This window comes from Sphaerodactylus townsendi, linkage group LG03 (assembly GCF_021028975.2).
Source record: "Sphaerodactylus townsendi isolate TG3544 linkage group LG03, MPM_Stown_v2.3, whole genome shotgun sequence".
Lineage (NCBI taxonomy): Eukaryota > Metazoa > Chordata > Lepidosauria > Squamata > Sphaerodactylidae > Sphaerodactylus > Sphaerodactylus townsendi.
This window is the reverse complement of record NC_059427.1, coordinates 161,889,925-161,914,568: the sequence shown is the minus strand read 5'-3', so window position 1 is coordinate 161,914,568 and position 24,644 is coordinate 161,889,925. Positions and strand designations below refer to the sequence as shown.

Genomic DNA, 24,644 nt, shown 5'->3' with positions numbered 1-24,644 from the left:
GGCGAAACGTTAGGAACAAAATCTACCAGACCACAGCCACACAGCCCGGAAACCCCTCCAGAACCAACCATGCCTTCCTTGAAAATTGCTGCAATCTGGAGTGAAAGGGATGGGGCCTGCAATCTGGACATGACCCACCCACCCTAGCGGAGGAAGGAGAAGGTGAGGGAGGGTCTGGGGATTTGCTGGACCAACTGCTCTGACAAAACGTAGCTCATACCTCCCAGTGTGTTTTAAGTTAGGTAATTCACCTGCAAGGGAAGGGAGCGAAAGGGACAGGGACAGCCACCTAGACATGGCCCACCCACCCTAGCAGAGGAAGGGAAACGTTAGGGAGGGATGGGGCGGGGTGCCATGCAAGGGAACGGGAGAGAGGGAGGGGAGCAAGGGGCCCCTTGCCCCTCCCCTCCCTTGCAAGCATTGTGCAATGATACATGTTTGAACCGTTCACTTCCCCTTTTCTTTCTTTTCCACCTCACCAGACTGAGCCACAGCAACGCGTGGCAGGGCCCGCTAGTCTAATCAATACAAATAAAATAAAACATAAGGAAGTGAAAAAATATTGGAAAGAAAAAATGCAGAAATGAAAAAAATATTGAGAATCAAATTTTTACAGACATAAAGACTATACTGTTAGGAATTTTTCTAGTCAACCTATAAGGAAAATTGCAAGAATTGTTTTTGTGTTTGATAACAGCAGCCAAAGTGATACTTGCGGGGATGTGGAAAGCTGAAAAATGTCTTGATCAAGAAAATTAGGAAGAGAAGTTTAGAGACTATGCCTCCATGGCAAAGTAAACTAGTCTTTTGAATAGACAGCATAGAAGAATTTCTAGAGAAATAGAAGCTATATTTCACATATGATGATATGACATAATGGTGCTATAACGTAAGGCAAATTATGAAATTACTGTTTTTACTATTTTTATGTCTTAATATATAAGACATGTTAACAGTCAGATATTAAAAGTAAGGTGTTAAAAATGAGATATGAAAATTAAGAATGCCATTGTCCTAAGTGGATGTACGACAGTGAATGGTCCCTCAAAAATATGTTATAAATGATCAGATCAATTCGATTCTATTTTCATTTATTAGACTTAATAGGTTGCCCCTCCCCTTCCAGGTTCAGGGCAGCTAAACATCATACTAATACAATACATATAAATAACAAAGCATTAAAAGACTAAAACCATTTCAGTAACCTGGGTGCGCGATGGTGACACAGTAGCTCTGGGTGAAGCCTCACCCCCAGGTTTCGCATGCCTTCACCAAGGTCAAACCCAGGGCCGGGGGGTGGCATGGCTATGTTAATCCGAGATTTGATCCCCTTCAGGGCTGTCCCCGTCCCAAGGATCACTGGAATAGAGTGTGTCGGCCTGGAGTGGATGGCCACGGAGAGGTTGGCTGTCTTCCTGGTGTACCGGTCACCTAGCGCACCAGGGGATGGCCTGCCACAGCTGCTGGAGGCGGTGGCTGACTGGGCGCTGCGGTTCCCCAGACTTATTGTCTTGGGGGACTTCAACGCCCATGTCGATACCGCCTCATGCTCAGCGGCTGTGGACCTGGTGTCATCCATGGCGACGCTGGGTCTCTCCTTGATCAACTCTGGCCCCACTCATGAGGCTGGGCACACTCTGGATTTGGTCTTTGGCTCGGGAGTTGATGTGGTCGTATCCTCCATTGACAGAGTGCCATGGTCCAACCACTATGCCCTGAAGGTACGGGTGGACTTACCACGCCAATCCTGTCTAGGCGACGGGCTGATTTATGCCTGCCCGCAGAGACTTATGGACCCTTTGGGATTCCTGAATGCTCTGCAGGACCCTGAACCTGCTGGCACCTTCGATGAGCAGGGGGAGGACTGGAATTCCAGGCTCTTCGATGCCATCGAGGCGATTGCTCCCAGGCGCCCTCTGTGTTGCCACACTCGGCTGGCCCCATGGTATACTGAGGGGCTACGTCATATGAAGCGGCAACTCAGACGGCTAGAGCGAGTGTGGCGGAAGTCTCGTGACGAAGCTGCGCGAACATCTTATAGGACGTTTATGAAGGCCTATGAGATGGCGACGAAGAGGACGAAGAGGGACTATTTCTCGTCCTCTCTCGCATCCGCAAGCTCTCGCTGTAAGGAATTCCATAGAAGCAGAAATAAAAGGCTTTTTGGGTGTAAAAGACCGTTTATTCAGACATCCTAGAAAGCTCACGTACACGCAGTGGCAGGAATAAGATCTCCCGCCAGAAGCACAGGTTATAACTCTGTCCATCCCATCCCCCCTCCCGGATTCCCATGGGAACGGAGGTCTCATCTCCCTCGCAGAGATAAGGTCTCCGCCGGAGAAGTTGGCCCATCGCCCGGGCTGTGGAATGTAGTCAAGGCCAGGCGGCTGACCCGCTCATCAACACCATTGAATCCTTTACACTCTGCCTCCCTTAAAAAAGACCTCTCCCCCCCAGGTTTGTGCGGAAAGGCGCGGTGGAAAGCAGAAATGAGGGCGGGGGCGTCAATATTTTCGGAATAAACCCATTGATTATACCCAGAGGAATACCCCACCCAAGAGACTAAATATTGTAAGCGTTTGCGATTAAAGCGAGAGTCCAGGATGGCGTCAATTTCGTAATGCTTGTGGCCATCAATAATAGTCGGTGGGGGTCTCTCCGGCGGGTCGTGCCAGGCATCGGAAACGGGAGCCTCCTTGAGTAAACTGGAATGGAAGACAGGATGGATATTACTAAGAGAGTTAGGCAAATCCAATCGGGCAGTGACATCATTAATCACTTTAGTAATCTGAAAAGGTCCTACGAATCTTTTGCCTAGTTTTGAAAATTTATGCACGTCTCTGAGATTTTTGGTAGACAAATACACCCAGGCGCCCACACGCAGAGGGAAATCCGAGCGGTGCTTATCCGCTTGCAGCTTTTGGGAGTCTTTAGCCTGTTGTAAGGCAGTCTGGACCATTTTCCACCCCTCGGCCAGAGATGAAATCCACTGCTGAAACTCCGGAGGATCCAAAGCATCCGCAGGTAGTTGCGGCAACGGCGGGAAGGAGCGACCGGACACAATTTCGAAGGGGGTTTTTTTTGTACTGCTATGAACCGCATTATTATAGGCGTATTCTGCAAACGGAATTAGCTCGCACCAATTGTCTTGGTGGTAGTTGGTGTAACAACGTAAATACTGCTCTAGGGTTCTGTTCGTTCTCTCTGTCTCACCGTCACTTTGAACGTGGTAGGGGGCAGCAACCGCCGGGGCGGCCCCTAACAACCCTAGAAAAGCTTTCCAGAACTTTGAAATGAATTGGGGGCCGCGGTCGGAGACCACCTTAACGGGGGCAGAGTGTAGACGGTAAACATGCTGAATGAACAGACGCGCTAACTTAGGAGCGGAGGGGATGGAAGCACATGGGATAAAATGGGCTTGTTTAGAAAATAAGTCTACCACCACCTACAAGACCGTGTTGCCATGACTTTCTGGTAAATCTGTAATAAAATCCATGGAGATGACTTCCCAGGGGCGGGAGGCCACCGGGAGTGGTTTCAACAGACCATGGGGTTTTCCCGGAACGTTCTTGGCTTCTGCACAAACAGAGCAACCTTTAATATACGTCTCAATGTCCTTGCGCATCGCGCGCCACCAGAACTGACGGCGGGCCAAATGCAGAGTTTTTAGAAAGCCAAAATGTCCAGCCGAGCGGGCATCATGACAGGCCTCGAGAACCTGCTTACGGAGGGGGGGAGGCACGTACCAACAATCCCCCCGCCGCCAAACGCCATCCTCCAGACGCAATTGGGAGTCACCTTCCTCCGCCGGAAGCTCGCTCAGCCCCGCCTCCTCGAGTTCCCGTAGGAAAGGAGAGACCAGGCTGGGAATGGGCGGAGAAGGGGGAGCGGATGTCTGAGATCGGGTGACAGCCAGCCCCAATTGGGAGGGGGAGAGAACAGTGCGCGGAATGTCCCGCAAGGCAGCTCCACCCCCCTCCCCGGGTAGGCGCGAAAGCGCATCAGCCAGTTTATTGGTTTTTCCGGGGAAAAAATGGACTGTGAAAGAGAAACGAGAAAAGAAATCGGCCCAACGAAGTTGCTTCGCGGACATCTTGAGGGGGGTGGAGAGGGCGGCCAAGTTCTTGTGATCCGACCAAACTTGAAAGGGGTGTTTAGCCCCCTCCAGCCAGTGGCGCCAAGTGGAGAGTGCTACTTTGATGGCCGCAGTTTCTTTATCCCCTACAGTCCAGTTAAGTTCAGCACCGGAGAATTTCTTTGATAAATAAGCACACGGAACCAGCCTATCATCTTTATTTCTCTGCAACAGGGCTGCCCCAAGCGCTTTGTTCGAGGCATCCACGTGAACCACAAACGGGAGATCTGGGTCAGGGTGCTTCAGGATAGGTTCGGTAGTAAAAGCAGATTTTAAAAGCTGAAAGGCTGTCTGACATTCTTCAGACCAGGAAAGGGGGGCCCCGGGCTTGGCAGTCAGTGGATCTTTACCCTTAGTGCGTAAGAGGTCTGTGAGTGGGAGAGTCAGTTCAGCGAATTGGGGTATAAAGTCACGATAGAAATTAGCAAAACCTAGAAAAGACTGGAGTTCTTTTCGGCTGGTAGGGGCAGGCCATTGGAGGACTGCATCAATTTTAGCAGGATCCATTTTTAGGCCCTCGGGCGAGATCCGGTAACCCAAATAGTCAATAGAGGTTTGGTGGAAACAGCATTTGGAAAGTTTGGCAAAGAGGGAGTTGTCGAGCAAACGTTTCAATACTTCCCGAACCAATGCTTCATGCTCCTTCATGGTTTGTGAATAAATTAAAACGTCATCTAAGTACACCACTACTCCCTTGTACAATAAATCATGGAGAACTTCGTTGATAAGGGCCATAAAAGCTCCGGGGGCCCCACTTAACCCGAATGGCATTATTAAGTATTCAAACTGTCCAAACTTTGTGTTAAATGCAGTCAAGTGTTCATAGCCTTCAGCAATTCTGACCCTGTAGTAAGCTTCTCTCAAGTCCAACTTAGTAAAGATGCGTCCCTTGCCCAATGCGTCTAAAAGATCCTTGATTAATGGCAAAGGGTATTTATTGGACAGGGAGACTGCATTGAGTCCTCGGTAATCTGTGCAGAGCCGTAAAGACCCATCTTTCTTTTTTACAAACAATACAGGAGCAGCATGCGTGTGTTTGGTAGCGCGCCGTATGAACCCGCGGGCGAGGTTCTTGTCTAAGAAGGCACGAAGTTCCTTCTCCTCATTGGGACTCATGCGGTAGATTCTCCCTTTGGGCAGTTGCGCCCCTGGCTGTATTACGATTTTGCAGTCAGTGTCTCTATGGGGTGGCAACTGATCGCATTCTTGCTCCTGAAATACTCTGGCTAAATCTTGGTAAGCCGGTGGAATGCCGGTAGAATCGGGAGCAATCGCTGATGAAGCCGGGGGGGGGATGTGTCAGGAGAAGCCGAGTTTTCCCCCCAATTCATGTGTTCACCGCAGGGAGGGTCAGTGAATTCTAAGATCCTTTCTTTCCAAATGAATTTTGGTTCATGCAACAACAACCATGGCATGCCCAGAACTATGGAGTGTTTGGCCACTGGCGCCAGAATAAAACTAATTCTCTCCCAATGGTCGGCGCAGCGGAGGAGAACCGGTTGCGTTTTGAACTGGGCCGGTCCTTCGCTCCCGAGAGGACTGCCGTCCATTTGGGTGAATGGTATGGGCTTAGCCAGGGGGACTTGGTCTAGACCTAGCTCCTCCACCACCTGGGGCCGCATTAAGCAATGGGAGCAGCCCAAATCCACAAGGGCTGAGGCTATAATACGAGTATGCTTAGTGGGGTTGGCCAGAAATGCTTGGATTGTAATGGGAGCGCTGCCTTCACTCACCGCGTCTGGAGTCGAACCCATGTCCATGGGGGCTGAAGAAAGGCAAACAGCTGCTTCCCCCTCCTCTGGGTCGCCTTCGACAACTGCTTTAGATGAGCCTGTTGGGGGCGGCCCGGATTTGCGTGGTGGCTTGGCAGATGGGGTGCGCGTGGCCGGAGCGGTTGGCTTCTGCTTTTTCGGGCAGTTGGCGGCCAGATGACCTGGTCCTCCGCAGTAAAGACACAATCCCAGTCGGCGACGACGCTCGGAGGTGGTCTCGGTAGGGGCGGCTGGGCTTGGCTTGGTGGTCGTAGTGGCGGGTTTTGGGCGTGGGCGGCCTCCGGCACGAGCGTACTCCAAACGAGACGCCACCTGGGATCCCAATGCGATCCAATCAGCAATAGTGCGGGGGATCCGAATTAAAAACACCGATTCACGCAGCTTGCCGTCAACAGCATCCGAGAAGTATTCACATTTCATGCGCTCAGGCCACTCAGGAGGGAGTCGGGCAGCCGCCGCACGAAATTCACGTGCAAATTCTGCAAACGAGCGGTTGCCTTGCTGAATAGATTTGATGGTGCGGATAGCTTCATTTTCAGCACCCGGATCTTGGAAGCGAGCCCTTAAGGCTTGGAGGAACGCGGGCACCGTGCGAGTATCTTCATCTTGCAGGTTCAAAAGAGTCACAAACCAGTCGGCTGCTGCCCCATCCAGGACTGAGCCGATGTCCCGTATTTTTTCGCGCTCAGACCGGTATAAATCGTCATAGTCCTCCATGTGGGCATCAAGTTGCAAGATGAAGTAGGGAAGTTTGGAAGCGGTCCCATCGAAACGGGCAGGTATTGGAGGTCTGTAATATCCCCTCTCCACGGCCCTTGGCGCCTGCAGGGGCGGCGGTTGCGCGGGACGCAGGTTGAGGCAGCGGATTTAGCGGGGGGGGGCGAGGCTGATTGGAGGTGGGGGTAACAACGGCTGGTGCAGCTGGCGTTCTGGTGGGATCTGGTCGCTTGGAAGTTGGCGGGACCCAGCATTAAGCCCCTCTGGCTGACTGTACCAGTGACAGCGTAGACTCCAACTTGGGTTGTCCTGTTCTGCTGCTTCTTCAGTTCCCTCTCCAAACCTTCCAGCTCACTCTCCTAGCGTGTCCAGCGCATACTGTGAAGATGCGCTTTAGAAGCTGCTTTCTCTCGTTCAAAGTTGGCCAATTCCGTCTGGGTTGGTAAGCTACGGATTAGTTCACTTTGCGTGCGTAAGGCCTGAGCGGCTTTCAGCGTTATTGGCGGCTGTAAATCCAGTTTGGAGTGTTCCAGGACTTTATCATGGACTGATAGGTTCTGCACATATTACCGTTACAGCGCGTCTTTGTACGGTCCAATTCGAGTTAGATTTCTTTGCGCTGCTGACGGTCTCTTTACCGGGTTTTCCGCGCTCTTGCCTTGCAGCTGTTCTCGTTCCTCTTCCCATAGCTGAAGTTCAAATTTCGCTACAACGGGCATCTCGCGGTCGACCCACTTCCTCATCCCAACTCTCTTTCGATGGGAGAGGGAATAGATCCAGCTGGGAGTGCGAGAACTCTCCGGACTCCTCTTCATCTCTGAGCGCAGGGCGATGGTGCCCACCGGTGGCTCCACGGGGCATCTCAGGTGCAGCCGCTAGTCCGGGATCTGGGGGGTCCGATCGGAAGACGATGCGGATACCCCTCCCAATCCCTGAATAGTCCCAGTTTCACCGATTGGTGTATTGGATAGACCCCAATGGCAGTGCTATGCCACGGTGGATCTTTGGGAGCATCGCCAAAATCTGTGTCCAGGAATCGTTCAATGGACTCCTGTGTTGCCGCATGAACAGGATCGGTCAGCCCGCGTCTCCTCCGTGACAGGTTGCATCTGAGGTTTGTAATCCAATACGAAAACGGGCAGATGCCGAATCCACAGGCTTTCGATCCATAGACAGCTAAGCGACTCATGTAAGTCCCCATGAATTATCTTCTCGTCCCTCGTTCCAACGGAGTAAAGAGGAAGACTTCGTTAACGCTGTCACGAGGGGCCGGAAAGAGTCACCGGCGAGACCAGCTCTCCCGCCGGTTCCTCGTCCAGAAGGAAGAGCTCCGAGACCCTCTTTGGGGGCTACCGAACCTTCCACAGGAACATTCAACCTCTCCGTGCCGAGACACCAGAGGTCCACTGCACTAAGAAAATAGATGAGCGATGGTTTCCTGCCACAATGTAAGGAATTCCATAGAAGCCGAGCAAAGACTTTTTGGGTGTAAAAGACCGTTTATTCCAGACATCCCCGAAAGCTCATTACGCGCAGTAGCTTGGGGCAAGATCTCCCGCCAGAAGCTGGGTTATAACTCTGTCCGTGTCCCCCCTCCCGGATTCCCATGGGAACGGAGGTCTCATCTCCCTCGCAGAGATAAGGTCTCCGCCGGAGAAGTTGGCCCATCGCCCGGGCTGTGGAATGTAGTCAAGGCCAGGCAGCTGACCCGCTCATCAACACCATTGAATCCTTTACACTCGCCCAGCCCAATTGTTTCGCATTATTCGGTCTTTGTCCTCATTAAATGAGGGCTCTAAAAATCCTCAATTGGCCCTTGGCTGTGAAATTTTGAGTGAGTTTTTTTTTTGTGGGTGAAGTCTACGTCATCCGCCATGACGGTATGCCTCCCTTGATACAATTAGTGAACTGGAGGCTCCGTGGCCGTCTTCAGGTCCATTTTTGGACTAGTTTTCCCTGCTCGCTGAGGCTGATGTCGACAGGGCCCTGGCTGCTGTTAGACCTACTACCTGTCCTCTGGATCCGTGCCCCTCTTGGCTGATTAAAGCTTGCCATGAGGAGCTACGACCCCACCTGTTGAACACCATTAATCGCTCCCTTGAGCAAGGAGTGTTTCCTGGTGGGTTGAAGGAGGCAGTGGTCCGCCCACTCTTGAAAAGACCATCGTTAGATCCTAGTGATCTGGCCAATTACCGCCCCGTCTCGAATCTTTCGTTTCTGGGGAAGGTAATTGAGAGAGTGGTGTTGGAGCAGCTTCAGGGCTTTTTGGAGGACACATTGGCGCTCGATCCCTTCCAGTCTGGTTTCCGTGCTGGGCATGGGACGGAGACCGTCCTCGTTGCCGTCACACATACACTCCGCATACAGCTTGACCGTGGCGGATCGGCGCTGCTGGTATTATTAGATCTTACCACAGCGTTTGATGTGGTTGACCACGATCTTTTGACCCACCGCCTGGCCATCTCCGGGGTGCGGGGCACTGTCCTTCAGTGGATTGCCTCATTTCTCCGGGGACAGACGCAGCAAGTGTGGTGTGGGGACCAGGCCTCCCAGCGGTGCCCACTTTCTTGTGGGGTGCCTCAGGGAGCGCTGCTGTCCCCACTATTATTTAACATCTATATGCGACCCCTTGCTCAGCTGGTGCGGAGTTTTGGGCTGATTTGTCATCAATATGCTGATGACACTCAGCTCATTCTGTTGATGGAGGGGGGGCGGCCGCTGCCCCTGCAGCTCTACAGCACTGTTTGGAGGCAGTTGCTGGTTGGTTGAAGCAGAGCAGGCTAAAACTTAATCCAATGAAGACGGAGGTCCTCTGGCTAGGTCATGGAGGTGGGATTGGGGATTTCCAACCGCCGGTGTTGGAAGGGGTCTCTTTGGCATTGACCCCTTCGGCTCGCAACCTGGGTGTCCACCTGGATTCATCTCTCTCAATGGAGACCCAGGTGGCCCATGTCACTCGGGTTGCCTTCTTCCATCTTCGCCAGGCCCGGTGCCTGGCCCCCTATCTTTCCCAGGCTGACCTGGCCACTGTGATCCATGCAACGGTCACCTCCAGGTTGGACTATTGTAACTCGCTCTACGCGGGCCTTCCTTTGTGGCTGATCCAGAAATTGAAGCTGGTCCAGAATGCTGCGGCCCGTCTTCTCACGGGTGGTTCAGTTAGAGACCATATTACCCCGTGCTGTGCCACTTGCACTGGCTCCCAGTGGAGTTCTGGATTGTCTTCAAGGTGTTGGTATTGACCTTTAAGGCCCTTTACGGCCTGGGGCCCTCATACCTGCGGGACTGCCTTACCCCATATGTCCCGAGTCGACCTCTCTGTTCGGCAGAGGCGAATTTACTGGTGGTCCCTTGTCCCTCCATGATCGCGGCTGGCCTCTACCCAGATAGCCAGATTGACCTGGCCCACCACCACCTGCCTGGTCTTCACGCACTTCCTCCATCTGTTAGGAACCTGCAGATTACCTCAGGGTGTTCCTTGGAGCCTGTAAAACCGAGCTGTTCCACCGGGCCTTTGGCGAGGCTGGCTGCTGAGTCCGCCCTTCTTTGTTGCTCCTTACAGCTTTGTCATCTGCTGATTGAATGTCATTGTCCCCTCGGGGAGGGTTAATGCCCGACAACATCTATTTATTTTAACTGTGGAAGATCACTTCTGCTACTGTTTTAAAGTTTAATTTATTTATTGTTTTAATTGAAACCTAACGTAGCACTTGAATATTGATTGTTTTGTGAACCGCCCTGAGCCCTTCGGGGGTAGGGCAGTCTATTAAATGTAATTAATAACAATAAGAACAACAACAACAACAACAACAACAACAACAACAACAACAACAACAACAACAATATTAATATGTATATGTAATAATAATATGTGTAATAATGTATAATATGTGTATAATATGTATATGTAATAATGGCAATAATAATAATAGAATTCCAGACACTTGATGAACATTTGTTAAGTATGACAATAATAACAATAATAATAACAACAACAACAACAACAACAACAACCTCGCTGGTGGCTCTTTCCCGTCCTCGTATCAGCACGAGTCTTCCTTTACTCCGTTGGAACGAGGGACGTGACGACGACCATGGAGACTTACATGAGTCGTTTGGGGCGCTGTCTATGGATCGAGCGCCTGTGGATCGGATCTCTACCCGTTTCCGTATGGATTACAAACCTCAGATGCAACCTGTCATGGAGGAGACGGGCCTGACCACCTTTCATGCGGCAACCCAGGAGTCCATTGAACGATTCCTGGACTCGTATTTTGGTGATGCTCCCAAAGAACCACCGTGGCACAGCACTGGGGCCCGGCCGAAGGACACTGGGACTAAACCTGGGATTGGGAGGGGTATCCGTACCGTCTTCCGATCGGATCCCCCTGATCCCGGGTCAGCGGCTGCACCTGAGGTGCCCCGGGGAGCCACCGGTGGCTACGGTGTCTCCGATGTCTCGCTTCCAGACGACGAAGAGTCCGAAGAAAGCCTGCACTCCCAGCCGGATCTGTTCCCTCTCCCATCGAAAGAGAGCTGGGAGGAGGAAGTGGGCCGACTGCGAGATGCCCAAGAAGCATGGACCCGTGAACGCCAGCTATGGGAGGAGGAACGGGCACAGCTGCAGCAAGAGCGCGAAAACCTGCAGAGGGACCGGGAACAGCAACGCAAAGAAGTCCAACTCGAGTTGGACCGTGCCAAAGATGCGCTCCAACGACAATATGCGCAGAATCTGTCAGTCCATGATAAGGTCCTGGAACGCTCCAAACTGGATTTACAGCGGCAACGCGAAAGCGTTCAGGCCTTGCGCACGCAAAGTGAGCTTACTGCAGCTATTAAACGGGACGAACTGGCTAAATTGGAACGAGAAAAAGCAGCTCTGCATGCGCACCAGGATGCATTGACCCGCAAGGAGAGAGAGCTGGCTGCCTTGGAGAGGGAACTGAGGAAGCAGCAGACCAGGAAGCCCCAAGTTGGAGTCTACGCTGTCACTGATACTGCCGGCGCCAGAGGGGCAACGCTGTTGGGCCCTGCCACCTTCCAAGGACCAGCTCCCACCGGAACGCCAGCGGCACCGGCATTAATACCGCCACCGATCCCGGCCCCCCCCGTGCAACCGCTGCCCGCCCAACCTGCTCAACCTGCGCATCCGCCGCCCCTGCAGGCGCCAAGAGCCGTGGAAAGGGGTTACTACAGGCCCCCGATTCCTGCCCGTTTTGATGGGACCGCTTCCAAACTCCCCTACTTCATCTTACAACTCGATGCCCACATGGAGGACTATGATGATTTATACCGGTCTGAGCGCGAAAAAATACGGGACATCGGCTCAGTCCTGGATGGGGCAGCAGCCGACTGGTTTGTGACTCTTTTGGATTTGCAAGATGAAGACTCTCGCACGGTGCCCGCATTCCTCCAAGCCTTAAGAGCGCGCTTCCAAGATCCGGGCACCGAAAATGAAGCTATCCGCACCATCAAAACTATCCAGCAGGGCAACCGTTCGTTTGCAGAATTTGCCCGTGAATTTCGTGCGGCGGCTGCTCGACTCCCTCCTGAGTGGCCTGAACGCATGAAATGCGAATACTTCTCGGATGCTGTTGACGGCAAGCTGCGTGAAACGGTGTTTTTAATTCGGGTTCCTCACACTATTGCTGATTGGATCCAGTTGGGATCCCAAGTGGCGTCTCGCTTGGAATACGCTTGTGCCGGAGGCCGCCCACGCCCAAAACCTGCCACTGCGCCCACCAAGCCAAGCCCAGCCGCCCCTACCGAGACCACCTCTGAGCGCCGTCGCCGACTGGGATTGTGTCTTTACTGCGGAGGACCGGGTCATCTAGCCGCCAACTGTCCGAAGAAACAAAAACCAACAGCTCCAGCCACGCGCACCCCATCTGCCAAGCCACCACGCAAATCGGGGCCGCCCCCGACGGGCTCATCTAAAGCGGTCATCGAAGGCGACCCAGAGGAGGGGGAAGCAGCTGTTTGCCTTTCTTCAGCCCCCATGGACATGGGTCCGACTCCTGACGCGGTGAGTGAAGGCAGCGCTCCCATTACTGTCCAAGCGTTTCTGGCCAATCCCGCTAAGCATACTCGCATTATAGCCTCGGCCCTTGTGGATTCTGGCTGCTCCCATTGCTTAATGCGGCCCCAGGTGGCGGAGGAGCTAGGTCTGGACCAAATTCCCCTGGCTAAGCCCATACCATTCACCCAAATGGACGGCAGCCCTCTCGGGAACGAAGGACCGGCCCAGTTCAAAACACAACCGGTTCTCCTCCGTTGGGAGAAAATTAGTTTTATTTTGGCGCCAGTGGCCAAACACTCCATAGTTCTGGGCATGCCATGGTTATTGTTACATGAACCAAAATTCATTTGGAAAGAAAGGATCTTAGAATTCACTGACCCTCCCTGCGGTGAACACATGAATTGGGGGGAAAACCCAACTTCTCCTGACACACACCCCCCCTGGCTTCATCAGCGATTGCTCCCGATTCTATTGGCATCCCACCGGCGTACCAAGATCTAGCCAGAGTTTTTCAGGAGCAAGAATGCGATCAGTTGCCACCCCATAGAGACACTGACTGCAAAATCGTTATACAGCCGGGGGCGCAACTGCCCAAAGGTAGAATCTACCGTATGAGTCCCAATGAGGAGAAGGAACTTCGTGCCTTCTTGGACAAGAACCTCGCTCGCGGGTTCATCCGGCGGGCTACCAAACACACACACGCTGCTCCCGTTTTGTTTGTAAAAAAAAAAGATGGGTCTTTACGGCTTTGCACAGATTATCGAGGTCTCAATGCAGTCTCCCTGTCCAATAAATACCCTTTGCCTTTGATCAAGGACCTTTTAGATGCATTGGGCAAAGGGCGCATCTTTACTAAATTAGACTTGAGAGAAGCTTACTACAGGGTCAGAATTGCTGAAGGCTATGAACACTTGACTGCGTTTAACACAAAGTTTGGACAGTTTGAATACTTAATAATGCCATTCGGGTTAAGTGGGGCCCCCGGGGCTTTTATGGCCCTTATCAACGAAGTTCTCCATGATTTATTGTACAAGGGAGTTGTGGTATACTTAGATGACGTTTTAATTTATTCACAAACCATGGAAGAGCATGAAGCATTGGTTCGGGAAGTATTAAAACGCTTGCTCAACAACTCTCTCTTTGCCAAACTCTCCAAATGCTGTTTCCATCAGACCTCTATTGACTATTTGGGTTACCGGATCTCGCCCGAGGGCTTAAAAATGGATCCTGCTAAAATTGACGCGGTCCTCCAATGGCCTGCCCCCACCAATCGCAAAGAACTCCAATCTTTTCTGGGTTTTGCTAATTTCTATCGTGACTTCATACCCCAATTCGCTGAACTGACTCTCCCTCTCACAGACCTCTTACGCACTAAGGGTAAAGATCCACTGTCTGCCAAGCCCGGGGCCCCCCTTTCCTGGTCTGAAGAATGTCAAACAGCCTTTCAGCTCTTAAAGTCTGCTTTTACCACTGAACCCATCCTAAAGCACCCTGACCCAGATCTCCCGTTTGTGGTTCACGTGGATGCCTCGGACAAAGCGCTTGGGGCAGCCCTGTTGCAGAAAAATAAAGATGGTAGGCTGGTTCCGTGTGCTTATTTATCAAAGAAATTCTCCGGTGCTGAACTCAACTGGACTGTGGGGGATAAAGAGACTGCGGCCATCAAAGTAGCACTCTCCACTTGGCGCCACTGGCTGGAGGGGGCTAAACACCCCTTTCAGGTTTGGTCGGATCACAAAAACTTGGCCGCTCTTTCCACCCCCCTCAAGATGTCCGCAAAACAACTCCGTTGGGCCGATTTCTTTTCTCGTTTCTCTTTCACAGTCCATTTTTTCCCCGGCAAAACCAATAAACTGGCTGACGCGCTCTCGCGCCTACCCGGGGAGGGGGGTGGAGCTGCCATACGAGACATTCCACGCACTGTTCTCTCCCCCTCCCAGTTGGGGATGGCTGTCACCCGATCTCAGACGTCCACTCCTCCTTCACCACCCATTCCCAGTCTCGTCTCTCCTTTCCTGCGGGAACTCGAGGAGGCGGGGCTGCGCGAGCCTCCAGCGGAGGAAGGTGATTCCCAATTGCGTTTGGAGAATGGAGTTTGGCGGAGGGGGGAGTGTTGGTATGTGCCTCCCCCCCTCCGCAAGCAGGTTCTTGAAGCCTGCCACGATGCCCGCTCGGCTGGACATTTTGGCTTTCTGAAAACTCTGCATTTGGCCCGCCGTCAGTTCTGGTGGCGCGCAATGCGCAAGGACATTGAGGCGTATATTAAAGGTTGCTCTGTCTGTGCAGAAGCCAAAAACATTCCGGGAAAGCCCCATGGGCTGTTGAAACCTCTCCCGGTGGCCTCCCGCCCCTGGGAAGTCATCTCCATGGATTTTATTACAGATTTACCGGAAAGTCATGGCAACACGGTCTTATGGGTAGTGGTGGACTTATTTTCTAAACAAGCCCATTTTATTCCATGTGCTTCCATCCCCTCCGCTCCTAAGTTAGCACGGCTGTTCATTCAACATGTTTACCGTCTACACTCCGCCCCCGTTAAGGTGGTCTCCGACCGCGGCCCCCAATTCATTTCAAAGTTCTGGAAGGCTTTTTTAGGGTTGTTAGGGGCCGCCCCGGCGGTCGCCGCCCCCTACCACGTTCAAAGTGACGGTGAGTCGGAGAGAACGAACAGAACCCTAGAGCAATATTTACGTTGTTACACCAACTACCACCAAGACAATTGGTGCGAGCTCATTCCGTTTGCGGAGTACGCCTATAACAATGCGGTTCATAGCAGTACAAAGAAAACCCCCTTTGAAATTGTGTCTGGTCGCTCCTTCCCGCCGTTACCGCAACTACCCGCGACAGCATTGGATCCTCCAGAGTTTCAACAATGGATTTCATCCCTAGCCGAGGGGTGGAAATCGGTCCAGACCGCCTTACAACAGGCTAAGGACTCCCAAAAGCTGCAAGCGGATAAGCACCGCTCGGATTTCCCTCTGCGTGTGGGCGCTTGGGTGTATTTGTCTACCAAAAATCTCAGAGACGTGCATAAATTTTCCAAACTAGGCAAAAGATTCGTGGGACCTTTTCAGATTACTAAAGTGATTAATGATGTCACTGCCCGATTGGATTTGCCTAACTCTCTTAGTAACATTCATCCTGTCTTCCATTCCAGTTTACTCAAGGAGGCTCCCGCTTCCGATGCCTGGCACGACCCGCCGGAGAGACCCCCACCAACTATTATTGATGGCCACAAGCACTACGAAATTGACGCCATCCTGGACTCTCGCTTTAATCGCAAACGCTTGCAATATTTAGTTTCTTGGGTGGGATATTCCTCTGGGTATAATCAATGGATTTATTCCGAAAATATTGACGCCCCCACCCTTATTTCTGCTTTCCACCGCGCCTTTCCGCATAAACCTGGGGGGGAGGGGTCTTCTTTAAGGGAGGCAGAGTGTAAAGGTTGCAATGGTGTTGATGGGAAGGTAACCTTGAGTGCATTCCACAGCCCGGGCGATGGGCCAGCTTCATCGGCGGAGACTTTATCTCTGCGCGGGAGATGAGGTCTCCGTTCCCATGGGAAGCCGGGAGGGGGATGGGATGGATAGAGTTATAACCTGTGCTTCTGGCGGGAAGTGTCATTCCTGCCACTGCGTGTACTTGAGCTTTCTAAGATGTCTGAATAAACGGTCTTTTTCACCAAAGAGCCTTTTATTTCTGCTTCTATGGAATTCCTTACATCGCCCTTCTTTGTTGCTCCTTACAGCTTTGTCATCTGCTGATTGAATATCGGCCTGTCCCCTCCCGGGAGGTTAATGCCGGACAACATCTATTTATTTTAACTTTGGAAGATCACTGCTGCTAGTGTTTTAAAGTTTAATTTACTTATTGTTTTAATTGAAACTATTTGTTGTACTTGAATATTGATTGTTTTGTAAACCGCCCTGAGCCCTTCGGGGGTAGGGCAGTCTATTAAATGTAATTAATAACAATAAGAACAACAACAACAACAACAACAACAACAACAACAACAACAACAACAACAACAACAACAACAATAATAATAATAATAATAATAATAATAATAATAATAATAATAATAATAATAATGAATTCCAGACACTTGTGCGTTGTTAAGTATATAATAATAATAATAATAATAATAATAACAACAACAACAACAACAACAACAACAACAACAACAACAACAACAACAACAACTCAACCATCACTTGATCCAAGAAGCAGGATGTCAGTCCTGTTGGGGTGTGAATATTCACCACTGTCATAATAATGGACAATAAACAGAAAATGTGGGGGTGGGGGGAGGAAGAAGAACAGAGACCAAAAGGAAGGGAAGGAAGAGAAAGGAAGGGGGGAGGGAAAGAATAGATGACATAATAGTATGACTGCCTCAACCATACTAGGCCTGGTGGAACAGCTCTCCCTTACAAACCTATCTTATCTCTGTATGGTTGTTTACAACTATTGTTACTATTACCAGTAAGTCCTATTTTCCTTAACTTTGATTTTCTCTGCAGTTATTAAATATGATAATAAAAACATTTAAAAACATTTAATTGGCCATTCTGGCAGGGGCTGATGGGTATTGTGGTCCATGAACATCTGGAGTGCCATAGGTTCGCCACCACTGACCTAAGTTATTAAGAATTTGTCTATCACTATATGATAAGTTGGCATGACAACGATTTTGATATCTCAATGCTTTTTTCCATTTTTGTGATATCTCTATCTACAACCCTTTCAAAAGTGGAAATGGTGTCATTGTACAAATTAGGAGAAAAAGTAGATTTCTTTTTGAATATGTTTTTAATAACGGTATCATCGTCTTTCGTAATGGGTGTCTCACCAAAGAAAGCTTTTAACTTAATATTCCTAATTAACTTATATATATATATATATCAATACGAGTTTGATAATTCTTGTACTGAGGGGTAGGAACAGAACTGAGACCTAAATTAAGCACTCTTGTTTCATCAGACATTAACCTTCTAGAAGATAAATTAACAACAGGTTCTTCGTCTGTTCTTCCAAGGAGGACAAAAAAATGAAGTGGGGTTGCGTCGTCTATTTCCCCTTCTGTATATCCTAGTTTCATTTCTAGGTTGTGTTATAAGTGAGTTACCTGTCTCCTCTTCAGAAGTTTAAGTGGTATCCTCTCTGTCAGTATAATCTCCCTCAGAGCAGGTGTAACCATCTTTCCAGGAGACTTTCTTTTTTACTGGAAAAGAACTCTTTTGAAATTGCCACTTATACACCTTATCAATTTCATAATCTTTTTGATCACGTCTGATTTTTTTTTATTTTTGAATTCCAACATTTTCTCTTTAAAATAAGTTATCTCCTTATCAATCTCTTTCATTTTATGTTCAAATACTCTCTGGGAATGAGAAGTCCTTAAATATAGAAAGAGAAGTCCTCTTTCTCCTTTAAGTCATTAACAAACTTTGCACTTTGTTCAGTAGCCCTTTCCACTAGCACCACCATTAAATCTAGAGAGCATTTATATAATATGTTAGCCCATCTAACCTTCAAGAATTCAGATTCAAAAAACAACGTAGGAACCTTTTGAATTCTGAAACCCCCAGGAATACGATTGGATTTAATGTGTTCCATGAGGAACACTACATGTAACTGATTTTTTAGTTGTTTCTTCCTCAAAAACAAATAGGATGACCAATCTGTATCTAGTGATTGAACATAACCTCATCATCATCATCATCATCATCATCATCATCATCATCATCATCATCATCATCATCATCATCATCATCATCATCATCATCATCATCATCATCATCATCATCATCATCATCATCATCACCACCACCACCTTTTATTGGCATTGCCAATAATGCATTCCATATCCTGATGGTTATAGGAAAAACTACCTTGCCAAGTGGCCATGGGAAAAACAAAGCAAAAAAGTGTAGCACAAGCAGTATGCAAACAACAAAAAAGCCCAGCCAAGCCTGAAAGACGCTAACACAAAAAAGCAAGGAACAAAGAAATATCTGCATATTATTTTAAAGTAGCTCAAGTGCCACAGCAAATAAAGAATCCTTACAATAAACATACACTGCAAACTACTATTCAGTATTTCAACCCAGATGGGTAAGAGTTCAAAATAAGAGAAGTCATATAATGTCAATTCCTCAAAGGTCTTTCATCAAACCCATGAATGAACCCTCGGCTGTTAGGGGCAGATGTTTCCAATCAAGATGTAGCAGTGCAAGGTGAAGAGACACGCTCGCGCCAAGGCAATGAAACAGTAAAGTCTCAACAAGAGCAAAATGCTTTGCACACTAAAGCAAAGATTAGCCTGTGCACTCCAATACATATCAGCAAGGTGGTCTTGGCCCAGTCATAGCTCTACGGAGCTCTCTCAGCCCTACCCACCTCACAGGGCATTTGTTGTGGTGTGGGGAAGCAAAAGGAGTTTGTAAGCCCCTTTAAGTCACCTACAGAGGAGAAAGGGGGGTATAAATCCAAACTATTGCTGCTGTTGTTGTTGCTGTTGTTGTTGCTGTTGTTGTTGCTGTTGTTGCTGTTGTTGTTGTTGTTTCCCTAGACACTTTCTCAGAGCCTGCTGGATTTCACTGTTCCTTAGGCTGTAGATGAAGGGGTTGAGCATGGGAGTCACAGCTGTGTAGGCTACAGACATCACCCGAACCTTGGTGCCCAAATAAGAGGAGGAGGGGCGGACATATACAGCAATGACAGTCCCAAAAAACAAAACCACCGTGGTGAGATGGGCACCACAGGTCGAAAATGCCTTGCGCTTCCCAGATGCTGAGGGGATCTTGAGAACTCTGTAGAAAATGAGGGCGTAGGAGAGGACAATAACTGTGAAAGGCCCCACTATGGTCACTGTCCCCTCAGTGAGGGTTGTCATCTGAATTGTTGAGGTGTCTGAACAGGACAGCTTAATTAAAGGATGGAGGTCACAAAAATAGTGGGGGATCTCCCGGGAGGCACAAAAAGAAAGACGAGACATCATCACAGTGTAGAGTAGTGAGTGGAGAAAACCACAAAGCCAGCAGCCAGAAGCTAAAAGAATACAGGTCTTCTGATTCATCACAACAGCATAACGAAGTGGGTGACAGATGGCCACATATCGATCATAGGCCATGGTGGACAGGATAAAACTTTCAGTATTTCCAAAGCCCAAGAAGAAGAACATTTGAGCTAAGCAACCTCCATAGAATATGTTTCTGGTGCGCATCAGTAGGTTATACAACATCTTGGGAACTGTAGAGGAGGAGAACCCCGCATCAGCCAATGAGAGATGGCTAAGGAAGAAATACATGGGGGTCTGGTAGAGGCGGGCATTGTAGAGGATGACGAGGACAATCAGCAGGTTGCCTAGTAGAATAATCAGATACATGGAGAAGAAGATGGGGAGGAAAAGACGCTCATACTCTGGCTCATTGGAGAGACCTTGCAGGATGAATCCATAGCAACAGGTTTCATTACTCTGAAGAACCATGGCTGGGGAGAACGGTGGAAAGGAGTTGGTTCCATGTTCAGATTCTGCATACAGGCTACGTTCACACATGGTTAGATATGGTACTATCAATGCACAGGAGTATTAAACATTCTTACTTAGGAGGCAGCCCCACCCTTCACAATGGTCTGACCTTCAGAGGACTACCACTTGGAAATGGTTGGTATAGTCCATTCATCATTTTCAAAGCTGGGATTTCACGGGAATGAATTGATCATGGCCCAGCATAGCCCAATCTCAGTAAATCACAGATGCTACTGGGATCAGCCGTGGTTAGTTCTTGGATGGCAGACCACCAAGGACACCTAGGATAACTACTACAGGTGCTCCATTTTTACACACACATCTACTGACAGTGTTGAGTTAAAGGTGTATCCGCTCGTCTGGTTTTTATTGAACTAATATGTTCATAAAGTCTGCTGCGTAAAGAACGGGTCATCATGCCAACATAGGGAAGATGACAGGGGCATTCCAATAAATACACACATTGTTTAGTAGTGCAATTTGAATAATGTTGAATATCCCAGGAATGGTGATTATTTAAAGGATCCAAAATTTTCTTTGTATTATAGGTCATCTTGCATAAGCTACACCTACCACATTTATAATGTCCTTTAATAGTGGGCTGTTTTCTTTCAACCTGTCTAACATCCGCCCTTACAATTTGACATCTGATATTTTCCATGCATCTATATGCAATTCTAGGTGGACTCTTGCATCCAGCAATGTGAGAAACCAAATGCCAATATTTCATTATAATAGATTTGACTTTCATTGCATTTGGTATGTAATCAATAGACCAGTGCATTCTATTCTCTTTCTATGCCAATAAAGGCTTGCTTCTTCATTCTATTCTCTTTAGTTTTAACTTTATACTGTAACCATTGTCAATAAAGTGTGTTTCTGGCCTACAGGGACATGCAAGACTATATCTTGGCCCCCATGCTTTTCAACATTTATATAAGGCCACTGGGACAGGAAATCTGGAGATATGGTCTGTGTTGCCACTTGTATGCAAATGAACTCAGCACTATCTTGCATTGGCAGCAAACCCCAGAGGGGCTTTGGAAACCATGAACTGCCTAGGGCTGTTCCAGGGTGCATGGAAGTTAACAAAGTGCAGCTTAATCTTATAAAAAAAGATAAAGGGGAATATCCTGCTGGATTTCAGTGTTCCTTAAGCTGTAGATGAAGAGGTTGAGCATGGCAGTCACAGCTTTGTAAGTTATAAGCATCACCCAAACTTTGGGAGCCCAAAACACAAAACCACTGCCAAGTCTTTCCCTTCCAACAGACACAGCTCCTCTGCTTTTCTACTCCTGCCACACCCTTTTTTGCTCCCAGGAAGAGCCAAAGGACACCTGCTGGAAGCCTGCTGGAATTCTGCCCTTTTCTCACATACAGCAATTGGCTGTTACTGTGCCAATAGAATGACATCATAGGATCTGAGTCCTGTAGCTGTAGCCAAGGGAGTATTCATATGATATCCCACTCTCCTTTTGAAACGCTCGATTAGAAAACTGTATTTACTCTTTCCTATCCAGAAACAAGGTTCCTACACTGAATGAAATATATTTGTTGGCATAGATCAGGGGTAGGGAACCTGCGGCTCTCCAGATGTTCAGGAACTACAATTCCCATCAGCCCCTACCAGCATGGCCAATTGGCCATGCTGACAGAGCTTGATAGAATTGCTAGTTCTAATTATCGCTGCGATTCTAACACTAAATAGGGGTAGGGAACCTGCGGCTCTCAGATGTTCAGGAACTACAATTCCCATCAGCCCCTACCAGCATGGTGGCCATGCTGACCAAGCTGATAGGTGCCCTAGGCTGTGAGCTAACATAAATCAAAGACTCTGAGAAATGTTCTTCCTGGAATGCCCAGAGACTGGATCGACTTTGGTGCACACACTGAAGTCATGTGCACTCTGCTAAATTACCAATTCAGAGTCTAAGATTTCGAGGGGCCCAGATTGTGAACATATATATACCAAAAATCTCCCTGTAGGACAACTCTGCATATGCTGCTTAGGATCCCACCAAAGAGAAGCAAAGATTTGTTTTAACAAAACAAAAGCACTGAAAATAATGGAATTCACCTGGTTAAAAAGTCATCAGTGCTGCAGAAGCAGGAAGAAGTACCTGTTCCAGAAGTTCCATATGAAGATTGGAGATTAACAAATGCATGGACATAAACTGGCCACACCAGCAGCAGCAGCAGCAAGGAAACACTGGTGCTGGATTCCATCACTAAACATCAGTGCCAGAATTACAAAGGAAAGTAAGGCAATTGCTCTTTGGATAATTTCAAAGGTGTAATTCCTGTTGCATTGAGTGGGTTTCAACCCTGTTGCATTCAGTGGGGCTTCGCCCTCAGTAAGAATGCATAGGATTACAGGCAGGGTGAAATGGGGCAAATCACAAAGGTAATGTAGATCTCATCCATCACAAGGATTTGCGTTTTGAGGACTAAATTACCAATCAGTGGACCCTGCACTCATAAGTCTAACAGAAGGAAATTGCCCCTTCTTTCCCTGACCTTGCTACATGGCAGAAGCTTTGTGTCCTACTTGGTAGTCAAAAGCATAGAGACACATCAGCTTGTGGAGGAGACAATTCTGGTTGCATCAACCTGACACTTTTTCAGTAGGTTGGAAGGTGGACCCCAGAGACAGCAACCTATACCATTGGGTCCACCTGAGACCAGTTAACTAAAGCACTATTCTCTCATGGTCTATATTTCCCTAGATGACGCTCAGGGAATGGAAGGGCTTGGCACTGGGAACAATACAACTTTTCAATCCAAGCTTTTTAATAGGTAGAACCACCTTGCTTGTAACACCTGTAAACCTTTTTTTTTAAAAAAAATCACTGTAATAACAAGTGATTTGCATCCTTTATGGCACCCTCCAACCTGACTATTGCAAGGAAATTCGTAGGCAGTTGTTTGCAAATGGATTTTGCTATTCCGCACAATAAAATCCAGCTGCAAAATGCATTGATTGAAAGTGCATTATTGTGCATGTGCAGAAGGGGCCAAAGCTTTGCAGAGCCAAAAGAAGTCTTGACTTGATAATTATTATGTAGGCTTGGTAAATACCCCAAACATTCGGGAAAAATTCAGATTCAGATTTATTTGGGCATAAAATTATGCCCGAATAAGACAAATAACATATTCAGATACATCTGAATATTCAGGGTGCACAGTTTTCTTTGTTTTTAAATAGTATATTTATTGAAATTCAAAAATACATATTACATTCAGATAACATCTGATTATATTTTTCAGATAACATCTGATTATTATCTGATTTCAGATAACATCTGATTATATTTTTCCAAAATGATTCTTTGGTTTATATATATATATAAAATATACCCCTTAGTTATATATACTAGGGATTGTCTTATCATTATAACACTCAAGTTGTTAAGACTTCAACCAAACGTCTCTAAGGCCCCTTCCGCACATGCAAAATAATGCGTTTTCAAACCACTTTCACAACTGTTTGCAAGTGGATTTTGCCATTCTGCACAGCTTCAAAGAGCATTGAAAGCAGTTTGAAAGTGCATTATTCTGCATGTGCGGAATGAGCCAGAGAGTCTTTAGGGTTATATATTTGATATTTTATTAGGGCATTAATTGATTATTTGAGGTTCAGTCACAATTACTGTTGTTTTCTAAATGGTTTTCCCCAAAATTATAAAATCTGTCATGTTATAAACTTCTTCTATGATCCAGTATAAGTATAAAAAAAATTCCATTAATTTTGTTAACCAAGTTCATTAATGTTGCCATTTTTGCATATTCTCTTGATTTATTTTCCCAGTTCTCTAAACTAGGACATTCTTCCATCTTCCAATTTGTCACAAGAGCCACTCAAGTTGTTGTCAAATATCGAAACAATTCTTCAGAGTTGCTTGAAAGATTCTTTAGTCATAGTCTCAGACTCCATCATAGTTTCAGCCTTCATTGCAAATTTATTATTTTAAAAAAATTCTGTAGGTACCTCTTCCAATATTTTTTATTTGCTTACCTGCCCACCACATATGGTAAAAGGAGCTATCAACTCCTTTACATTTCCAACATTTCCCTTTTTGCAATTCTGGTTCATGTTCTCAACGGCCCTTTCCACAAACAAATTTTAAACCATACAAGCAGGAAATAAAATTTTTCCTCCATAGAGTTCTGCACTATTTCTTCCTCCTTGGGTTTCAGAAACATTTTATTTCCAGTCTGAAAACATTTCTTCTGAAAACCCTTTTATAATGATTCTTTGGTTTAATATGTTTCAAGTCATCTTCTCTCTCTGCGCAATCATTTTAAAAAACCTTAAATCTTTCCTGCTGCTGTCTTTCACACTATTGTGTCATTGCTCAACTTCCCCCTCAGCATAATTTTCCCATTCCTGGGCCGATCTTTTGCCCTCCTCTCATCATTTTCTGTCATTTTTGGCTGCTCCCTCACTCCTGTCTCCCCCTTGCG

The 24,644-nt window shown here is 47.9% G+C and overlaps 1 protein-coding gene across 1 annotated transcript; it reads right to left on the bottom strand.

Moving 5' to 3' along the window:
• Nucleotides 1-7,196: 7,196 nt before the first annotated feature.
• Nucleotides 7,197-22,353, bottom strand: LOC125427971 (olfactory receptor 1L4-like). Its single transcript, XM_048487539.1, has 4 exons — nucleotides 22,258-22,353; nucleotides 19,223-20,140; nucleotides 16,844-16,859; nucleotides 7,197-7,374 (listed from the first exon to the last, which is right to left on the bottom strand). The coding sequence occupies exons 2-4, from the start codon at nucleotides 20,136-20,138 to the stop codon at nucleotides 7,197-7,199; spliced, it is 1,110 nt and encodes a 369-aa protein (XP_048343496.1). The 5' UTR covers nucleotides 20,139-20,140; nucleotides 22,258-22,353.
• Nucleotides 22,354-24,644: the final 2,291 nt, after the last annotated feature.